The 10,697-nt window shown below is 41.8% G+C and overlaps 1 protein-coding gene and 1 non-coding gene across 2 annotated transcripts; one reads left to right on the top strand and one right to left on the bottom strand.

Annotated features, from left to right (window-relative positions):
• Nucleotides 1–6,017, bottom strand: LOC143276003 (uncharacterized). Its single transcript, XM_076580369.1, has 5 exons — nt 5,936–6,017; nt 4,863–4,937; nt 3,410–3,652; nt 1,934–2,126; nt 1–183 (listed from the first exon to the last, which is right to left on the bottom strand). Exons 1-5 carry the CDS (start codon nt 5,937–5,939, stop codon nt 60–62), a joined length of 639 nt encoding a protein of 212 aa, XP_076436484.1. The 5' UTR covers nt 5,940–6,017; the 3' UTR covers nt 1–59.
• On the top strand, nt 4,217–4,287 carry Trnag-gcc (transfer RNA glycine (anticodon GCC)). The gene has a single exon. It is a non-coding gene; the product is annotated as a tRNA-Gly (tRNA).
• Nucleotides 6,018–10,697: the final 4,680 nt, after the last annotated feature.

Below are 10,697 nucleotides of genomic sequence, written 5' to 3'. Positions count from 1 at the left end.
GGGGTTTGAGCCCTGGCACTTTCTATCCATGTGGATTTTCTATTCATTTATCTATTCATTTATTTATAGGGGAAGGGGTTACAGTCAACAGCCGATCGGCGAATCGGTCTGACTTGGTGTGGACGTACCACTCTCCTCTGTCCGCAGTGCTGCTGAATGGCGGCTGGAGTGGCCAGCTCACACCTGTAAAAGAACCCGTGAAGAACATGTCACCTACTGTTCTTGAATGTAAAGGGCGTGCGAATTTTTCATAGCAAGGACAAGATTTGGTTATGGACATATAGATAGATAGATAGATATATAGATAGATAGATAGAGGGTGGCAGAGAGAGAGGGAGAGAAAGACACACGTAGAGACAGAGACACATACGTATATATATATATATATATATATATATGTGTGTGTGTGTGTGTGTGTGTGTGTGTGTGTGTGTACACACACACACACACACACACACACACACACACACACACACACACACACACACACAGAGAGAACTCAGAACTCAAAACTTTTTTTTATCCAAGGATTAAGATTTTAGGCATGGCCCATTCTTCCAAACTGTCCTTGCTAATCTACATCAGTTAAAACAGCATACATAGAGAGAGAGAGAGAGAGAGAGAGAGAGAGAGAGAGAGAGAGAGAGACAGACAGACAGACAGACAGACACAGACAGACAGACAGACAGATTTTATTCTGTGAAGTCCACCAAGCTACACAAAAAGGAGGGGTGGGGCGGGGGGGCCGGGGGGGGGGGTGTCACATCAATGTATGGGACAGGGAGAGGAAGAGGAGTGGTAGAAGAGCTTGGGTTCAAATGAAATTATTATTGTTCAATGTTTCTTTGTTGTTGTCAAATTTTCCTGCAAAACCATATCGGCTCAAAGAAAGAGGCTACCAGTTCAATCAGTAGATTCTCTGTTTGTGAAAATATACGCGAAGAAGAAACTGACAGGAAATAGGCAGTTTTAGGAAGGAGTTGGGTAGGTTTAGAGAGAGCGTGATGGAAAAAAAAAAAGTTTCAGAGCTTACACACACCAAGAGGGAGAGAGAGAGAGACAGACAGAATGAGAGACACAGAGAGAGAGAGAGAGAGAGAGAGAGAGAGAGAGAGAGAGAGAGAGATTTCGGTTTCAAAGAGGTGTTAAACCTTTTGGACTGATCCATATACGCTAAATCCCCACCCCCACCCCTAAAAACAACAATAACAACAACAACAACAAACAAAAACAAAAAAACAACAACAAAAAACAAAAAAACAACTAGCAGATGCCTGTCCTCTGTATAAACCCAACGCGCTGATCAGGTTTGGAGAAAGAGAGACAGAGACAGACAGACAGAGAGACGGAGAAAGACAGAGACATAGACAGTATTTGTTTGCTATGTTGATGAATAATCCATACATAAATTGTTTTGTTTCTTCTCTCGTTTTTCGAAAAAAAAAAAAAGAAAAAGAAGAAGACACCAGGATCTGAATTTATCATTATTTCTATTTTTACATGTACCGCTCTAACGTTGTTCTGGCTCATGGTGCATGCATTGTCAAAAAAAAAATAAAATAAAATAAATAAATAAATAAATAAATAAACTTTAAACATAAGACCAGAGAAAGCTATAATATGCATTCCACAGGCAAGAGAGGAACGGCCAATAACAATCCAGGTATATAACCAATCACAGGTAAAAGAACCCACGGCAGCAAAAGGGTTGTCCCTGGCCAAATTCTGTATAAAAATCCACTTCGATAGGAAAAAAATAAAAGAAAAAAAACAAACAAAAAACTGCACGCTGGAAAAATACAACAACAACAAAAGGTGGTGCTCTCAGTGTAGCGACGCGCTCTCCCTGGGGAGAGCAGCCCGAATGTCACACACAGAGAAATCTGTTATCACAAAAAGAAAAGAAATGCGAAAAATACAAAATGATACATACGTTTCAAAAGTGCCGCTCCTAAAGTATGTGCCCGTGGCGCAGATCTCACAGGGGAGCTGAGCAGAGTCGTGGTAACAGCGGATGAAGCCGTTGCAGTAGTTCGGGTGAGCAACGTTCCAAGGGGTGGAATAGTTGTAGCCACGTGGACGATCCCGACACATGGCGTGGAACAGCTGAGACCAGTAGGCGTCATCTTCCAGTGAAACAGAATAAGTGGGGGATAAAATGTGGAGGAATAGCCTAGAGGTAACACGTCCGCCTAGGAAGCGAGAGAATCTGAGCGCGCTGGTTCGAACCACGGCTCAGCCGCCGATATTTTTTCCCCCTCCACTAGACCTTGAGTGGTGGTCTGGACGCTAGTCAGTCGGATGAGCCGATAAACCAAGGTCCCGTGTACAGCATGCACTTAGTGCACGTAAAAGAACCCACGGCAACAAAAGGGTTGTTCATGGCAAAATTCTGTAGAAAAATCCACTTCAATAGGAAAAACAAATAAAACTGCACGCAGGAAAAAATACAAAAAAGGGTGGCGCTGTAGTGCAGTGACGCGCTCTCCTTGGGGAGAGCGGCCCGAATTTCACACATAGAAATCTGTTGTGAACAATACAATACAATAAAATGAGAGACCCTTTGACGCTTTGACACTTTAACGTCATTGGCAATGACGTGGCTCGTTATGACATAGGTTGAATATGTCAACATATCTTCATTGCATAAAAAAAAAAACAACAACAACCCAACAACATCAAAATAAACGAATGAATATGGTCAAAGCAAATATTGGAACAAAGCAAAAGTTCTTGAGGAAAAAATGGCAGCAACCAACACGCCACCTGACACATAGTAACTCCGTTCATTCGCCCATCAACGACACAGATTCCAACAGTGGCTACAAAAGAAAATATCAAACTTATCTAACCAAGCAGTTTGTGGTGTTTTTTGCTTTATCTTCAAAGATTCTGATATACATTTTGCCGTCAAGTTCTGCAGTCTCCGTTTCTACATTAAAAGAGATGTATCGTCAGGCATTTGCTGATGAATAAATCCATAAATCCATCCTCTCCCCCCACCCCACCCATGTCTTAAATCATCACTACTTTCCATGTTCCTCTCTCCTCAATTTGCATAAAAAAAGAATATAAACGAAATAAAATAATCTATAAGCTAACTAGTCAACCAATAGTATTACAACAAAGAGCCAATTGGGCTGTAGATTAAACTCATGTTGATTATCATATAAGACATTTCTAATGGAAGCATTATGGAACTGCAGATGTTGTAAATGACATAGGTAAATATGGTTTTAACTCTGTGTGTGTGTGTGTGTGTGTGTGTGTGTGTGTGTGTGTGTGTGTGTGTGTGTGTGTGTGTGTGTGTCTGTGTGTGTGTGTGTGTGTGTCTGTGCGTGTGTTGTGTCACTTGTAGCCAGATGACAGGTGTTATTACTCACAGCCGGTAAAACATGATAGCACCCACCTCTGACACAGTGCTTCCTGTATATTGTTGAGGTTGGATAAACAGCAGCGTCAGTGACGATATCCGTTGGCACTGCTGTGAAGATGAAGCAAGGCCAAAGCTGGTTTACTGGATCGTGCTGGATCGCCACGCAGCCTGCGCCACAGGCCTTTTTGCAGAACTCCAGACTGGTATCAAAGTTAGGGTTAGCAGGTACTTGCCCACTGTAGGAGTATGAACAGACCTGTGGGATCCATTCACACACTGCAAATGAAAGACAGATGAAAAGCCACTAAAAAAAAAAGTGGGGAAGTCAAGATTTTAGTCTATCGTAGCGAACACTCCGTCCCTCACCACTTCACACACACACACACACACACACACACACACACACACACACACACACACACACACACACACACACAAACGCACAAGCACACACACACACACAAACACACAACACACACAAACACACACACACACACACACACACACACACACACACACACACACACACACACACACACACACACACACACACACACACACACACCCAGCTAGCCCCACGAGGTCATATCAGGACTGAAGAAAAGATAGTCAACAGCAACAACAACAACAAATCAATTTACATGTGTTCAAACAAAAGAAGACGGAAAGAGATAAAAAGAGATAAAAGTAAACAACTTAAAGTAGTTATGCAATGTAACCATATTAGAATTGATTTTAGTCAACCATTATCTAGCAGTAAACATACAGTGTTGTCCTTTACTAATGTCTAATAGAAATACTCGAATACATGTCTGTCATTCTCTACATATTGTGAACAGAGCATCGGTGGTCTAGTGGTAGAATACTCGCCTGCCACGCGGGTGACCCGGGTTCGATTCCCGGTCGATGCACTTTTTTTTTTTCTCAAGGCCTGACTAAGCGCGTTGGGTTACGCTGCTGGTCAGGCATCTGCTTGGCAGATGTGGTGTAGCGTATATGGATTTGTCCGAACGCAGTGACGCCTCCTTGAGCTACTGAAACAGAAACTGAAACTGTAAACATGTTCCTGGATATTTCTTGCAATCACAACATGGCTTTATGCCAAGTGCAGTGAGTAATTGTATGTATTAAGTGCATCAGTATGCTGAGTGAGAAAAAAACTGAAGATGAATGAGTTTAAAAAATCAGATTATTACCGAGTCAAAGATAACAAGCTTACCTCTACCCCTATGTCCATCACTGGCTATACCATACCCTTCATTGCAAGAAACTTGGCTTCTGCTTCTATGAAACACTTTCCATGGATGCACATGTCGAATGCTTGCTGCAATACGTTAGTTACATAGATGGGAGACAGACAGACAGACAGAATGGCTAAAAGATAGATGAAAGATGTACAATCGTTTTCTGCGTCGTCTGAAAGAGCAACAACAGAATAAATAAAACAGGATGATAGGTATTCAACAACAGGATGATCAATACGTACCTGGATCTGCCGAGACATGCATTATTACACCAGCAGGGAAATACACCAGTGACATCAGCAGTACGGGGTTTACGTCTGCAACAAAAAGATAGTACGGAATGTGCTTTGTGTCTTCACCCTCATCAGAAACTTCGTCGCTATCATTATCACTGTCATTATCGTTACCATGAAAAGAAATACGAATTAATACCCTTCTTGCTCTTCCTTTTCCTCAACCTCTTCCTCTACAACAATAACAACAACAACTACTACTACTACTACTATTACTACTACTACTACTTCTTCTTCACTTTCAGTTTCTCAAAGCGAAAAGTGCACAAAGAACACCAAGAAGAAATACTGGGGTAGGGTGTTGAAATTCCACACTAGAAAAAAGCTCAAAGAACACCCGAAAGAAATATAGGGGTGGGATGTTAAGTTCTATTCTGGAAAAGAATATCAAGAAGATATAGATGGGCAGGGTGCTGAAATTCTGTACAAAAAAGGCACAAAGAACACTTAGATGAAATACAAGGGTTGGATGTTCAAATTCTATACTAGAAAAGAGCACAAAGAACACCAGGAAGAAACAGAGGGGCAGGAAAATGATATATCATACTTCAAGAAGCTGAAACAACACATGAAAAAAAGAATAGACAGATAGCCTTAAACTGGAGAAGAACCAACCAGGTGCCCATCAGTGAGGAGATCAGGAGGAGGAAATGGGGCTGGACAGGCTACACCCTGTGAAAGCCTCCAGACGACACCACAAGACAGGCGCTTGAATGGAACCTCCAAGGAAAGAGGTGAGTGGAAAGACCAAAGCAGACTTGGAGAAGAAGCATGGGGGATGAAATGAAGGCAGCCAGATGGACATGAGCCCGGCTGGCTGAAGAAGACAGCCCAAAACCGAGTCCGCTGGAGGAGCTGCTGTTGCAGCCCCATGCTCCACAAGGAGTCAAGAGGCGTAAGTCAAGTAAGTCAAGATAGACTTAAACAGCGATGTTGTCGAGAATATGAAAATCACCAAGAAGAAACGAAACAAACAAGCAAGCAAAAATCACAGTTTCATCCGGAAACGACTCATCACTCACCCATCTTGGTGTGATCAAATGTTCAGCCAGATGTCTTCTTACCGGATATAGAACACCAGTTGCCGGGAAGTGACGGTGGTCGCCCTTTTATAGGCTGCCATGTTGGTGCGCGTGCTTGGAGTCAGGCAGAGGCTGGCCCACAGGAATTAAGTAGGATTACATGTCACGGGTCCAACCGGATTCAGTGAACGGGGATTACGTGGGGCTTGATTGGGGTGGGATGGGGGTGGGGGTATGGTAATCATGTATCTATTGGGGATGGTGTTGGATACTTCTCTCTGTCTCTGTCTCCATTTCTCTCTCTCTCTCTCTCTCTGTGTGTGTGTGTGTGTGTGTGTGTGTGTGTGTGTGAAGTCAAGTCAAAATGATCTTTATTGAGGGTAAAAGAATAAGCTTATACAGCTTTTTTACATCCTGCCCTCAGAAAAAAAGAGAAGAAAATTAATTTTAAAAATAAAATAAAAAAGGAAGAAATGGGGGAAGTGGAAAGGGTAATATGGAAATAAACAATTACAAGAAACACACAAAAATTCTACCGAGAACAACAACAACAACAACAGACATAATACAAGCGTAAATAGCGATAAATTTACATTTGATACTGACACGATTACAACATGCAGTGCGACATTCTTACATCATTAATAACTTAATTCAGGAAGAGAGAGAGAGAGAAAGAACGAGAGAGAAAGATACACACACACACACACACACACATATATATATATATATACATATACATACATACACATATATACATATACCTATACAAATATATATATATATATATATATATATATATATATATATATATATAGAGAGAGAGAGAGAGAGAGAGAGAGAGAGAGAGAGAGAACAGACAACCGGATAAAGGTAACAGGCGAGAGATGGAAAAGAGAGACAGAGAGTCAGAAGGACAGAGAACGTTTGAGGCTAGAAAGACAGACAGACAAGTATATAGACAGCAGATACAATGATAGTTATATCAAAGCATCCAGGGATCATATTTTTTCCATCAAATATTTCTTAAGTGCTTTTTTGAATGGTTGCTTTAGACGACATGACTTTAAGGAGGGAGGTAAACCATATCGTTCCCCCAGGATATGTTAAACTAGATTTATATAAATTGTTTCGGGGTCGTGGAAAAGATAGTTTGTGAGTGTCTATTTTCATTCATAATAAAATTCTGGATTATTTTCTTTGGTGCCGTTCCATTCGCTATACTGTGCATACACATACATTTGTTAAGTAACAGTCGACTTTTGAGCGGAAGAATGTCTAAATTTTTAAAGTCAGTATCTGTCACAGTATTAGATTTTAGTTTAATCAGTTTTAGAGCTCTTTTGTGCAAGCGACTGATGTGTTTGAGGTTAGTTTCGCGGGCATTATCCCACAACGTGGATGCATAGTTTATGAGAGATAGAATGTGTGCGTGAAAAAATAGCTTCCTAGAATGAAGATTGAGAAAATGTTTAATCTTGCTAAGCTGGCATATTCTTTTGAAAATTCTTTTTCCTAGATCAGCAATATGATCACAGGTCATTGTCTATTATGACCCCTAATGCTTTATGTGTTGTAACTTCTTCAATTGTTTTCCCGTGAATGTATAAAGGTGTAAAGGAGGTATGCATTTTTTGTCGCTTCTGTCGTGTCGTCACATACATACATTTAGTTTTACCTGTATTTAGAGACATGTGGTTCCACTCAGTCCATTTGACCAAACTATCTATATTGTTCTGAAGATCATTTACAAGTTCAGTTGGATTATCATTGACTGAAGTGAGGTGTCTACCGCGAACATTTCACATGTGCATTGTATATGTAATGGCAAGTCATTTATATATATGGAAAATAAAAGTGGTCCAAGCACTGATCCTTGTGGTACACCAAATTTTACAGGCAGTAAATCAGACCTGCTAGAACTGATTTCAACCAACTGATGACGGTCACTGAGAAAGGAGATAAAAAAAATTAAAGCATCATTTGACAAATTGTAATGTGTGAGTTTTCTGACAAGAAGAGAGTGGTTAATTATGTCAAAAGCCTTGGCGAAGTCAACAAAGAGAATACCTGTGAACACATTATTGTTTATATTTGAAAGGCATCTTTCAATAATTTGTATGAGAGCTGTGTGTGTGTGTGTGTGTGTGTGTGTGTGTGTGTGTGTGTGTGTGTGTGTCTGTCTGTCTGTCTCTGTCTCTGTCTGTGTCTGTGTCTCTGTGTCTCTGTGTGCATTTTGCTATTGCTTTGTCTTTTTCTTCCGCTTTTCTTTCTTATTTGCCCTTGAGGGCTGGACGTAAAAAAAGCAGCTGTGCTTACTCCACTACCCTCGTGAAATAAGAAGTCGTTTTGTTTCGTTTCGTTTCGTTTCGTTTCTGTCTGTCTGTCTGTCCGTCTGTCTCTGTCTGTCTGTCTGTCTGTCTGTCTCTCTCTCGTCTAAAAAGTTGTAAAAAAATGGTTCTTAGTTGATAACGAAAATCTGTCAGATGTTGACTGTCCATCACGTGGAAACGGATTCAAAGATGAAGTTCATTTTTTTGTTTCATTGTACTGCTTACAGTGACATTAGGAAAAAAACTGTTCAAAACTGGACTCATTCACTGGTGTTCCTGATCAAAACAGTGTAACAATGCATTTGTTCTAAAGGAATTAGCGAGATTCATTGCAAAAAGAATACAAATAATAAAAACGAAAATGGAAATTATTAATTGTGACAGCATTTAACGTTCCAGGAATTCGTTTCAAGATTATCCTCTGTCCGCGCGCATGCGCGCGCGTGTGTACGTGTGTGTGTGTGATTGCGGGTGAAGTGGAGGGTGAAGGTGGGGGTTAGACAGGGATGGTTGCGACTTGACGTTCGCGATCTTGCGCGAGAGTGAGCGTGCGTGAATGAATTTGTTTCTGCCTGAAAGCGTGCGTGCGCGTCGGTGTTTATAGTTCAAATGGACATGCAAATGACTTGAGGTGTGTTCACAAATATGCGCGTTGTTTCTTGCCCCGTTGTCTGAAGGGCGTTGAAACGCTGAATGGACATTACAATCTTTGTCTTATCTTGTCATCTCTTCTCTCTCTCTGGATGTTCACTCTCTCACTCTCCCCACCCCCCACCCCCCCTCTCTCTCTGTCCCAGCTCTCTCTGTGGGTGTTCTCTCTGTCTCTGTCCCAGTGACGTGCTATCTGTCTCTGTGTCTGTCTGTTTCTCACTCTCCCCATCCCCCCACCCCCCTGACACCTCTCTCTCCCTCCCTCTCTCTTTGTCTCTTTTTGTCTATCTGTCTGTCTGTCTGTCTCTCCTTGTCTCTTCCTTCTTCTTTCTTTTCTTGCTTCTGTTCTAAGTATTAATTGTGCATGTACTTATGTTATCCGTCTTTCTCGTGGGACAGAATTGAAATTTGTCCATGCCAGTGTCATGCTTTTGTATTGAGTATTTGTTATTTTTCCCCTTTTCGTGAGGGCAGGATGAAAACAAGCCTTTTGTGCTTATTCCTTTTTTTTCCCTCAATAAAAAAAAAGATTCGTTCGTTTGTTGTGTCTGTCTCTCTTTCTTTCTTTGCCCAGCCTCACTGTCTCCCTCCTCCTCCCCCTCTTTTCTCCGGATGTTCTCTTTTTCTTTCTGGATGTGTCTTGTTCCACCTCTCCCTTGCTCTCCCCCTGCATCCCTGTGTATCCCCCTGTGTGTTAGTTAAAGAAGAACGCAAAAATAGAAAGCAGAATCAGGACAAAAATGTAAATCAGGTGGCGACCAACCAAACACAATGTTGACGTGTACTGAGAACATCCTGTTTTAAGGTTTCTGCTTGTTTTGGCCATGCATGTACTACCTGCAACACTCATTTGTTTTACAGACTGAGCTTTAGCTTCAGTTTCTGAAGAAAGTGTCACTGCGTTCGTAAAAAAAAAGAAAGAAAAAGAAATGAAAAAGAAAGATAAAATAAAATTTCATACGCGACACCAAATCTGCTGGGCAGATGCCTGACCAGCAGCACAACCCAACGTGCTTTGTCAGGCCAGGACTTGAGTGCATGCATATATATTAACTCTCTCCATACGAACGGCGAAAGAGACGACGTTAACAGCGTTTCACCCCAATTACCACCATCAAAATATTGCAAGCGGAAGGCTTTTATACTGAAGAGGTGAATGCTGACAAAGAATACCACAATTCTGACGACGGAAGCTAAAGGTTGGGTCATTGAGACATCCACTGGACATCCGAGGGGTCTGTGTAGAGGAGAAGAGAGGACTGGCCGTACTGAATGTGTTAATTTTGTGTACCTATCCGAGTTGATTTCCTGCTGCACACGGGACCTCGGTTTATCGTCTCTTCCGAATGACAAGACGCTCAGTTCGACTTTCCAGCCAAACTTTGGAGAAAGGGCGAGACCGGGGTACGAACCCACACCCTCACACAAACTGTATTGGCATATGTGTCTTTACCATTCAGCCACCTTCCTCCATGGATATACCAAAATGAATGAATCGTCCGCATCCGCATGTACACATATGGACCTACTTGCACTCGCTTCCTATTTCTGTGTCTCTTCATCTGCCTCTGTCTGTGCCTGTGCCTCTGTTTCTGTTTCTGTGTCTGTGTCTCATGGCTTCACCAGGGGCCGTATTCAAGAGAACATCATGCCTGAGGGTAAATGTGTACCAGTGGGTAATCTGCATGAGGCAAGGCAAACAGCCCGAGGGTAAGCAATACCCAGTATTCATGAACACAAGAGTCTACCCGTGTGTTTAGAAACCCGAAGGCAAGTTA

Source organism: Babylonia areolata, chromosome 31, assembly GCF_041734735.1.
Source record: "Babylonia areolata isolate BAREFJ2019XMU chromosome 31, ASM4173473v1, whole genome shotgun sequence".
NCBI classification, from domain to species: domain Eukaryota; kingdom Metazoa; phylum Mollusca; class Gastropoda; order Neogastropoda; family Buccinidae; genus Babylonia; species Babylonia areolata.
Note: the sequence above shows the minus strand (reverse complement) of the source record. Positions and strands in the feature narration are given on the sequence as shown.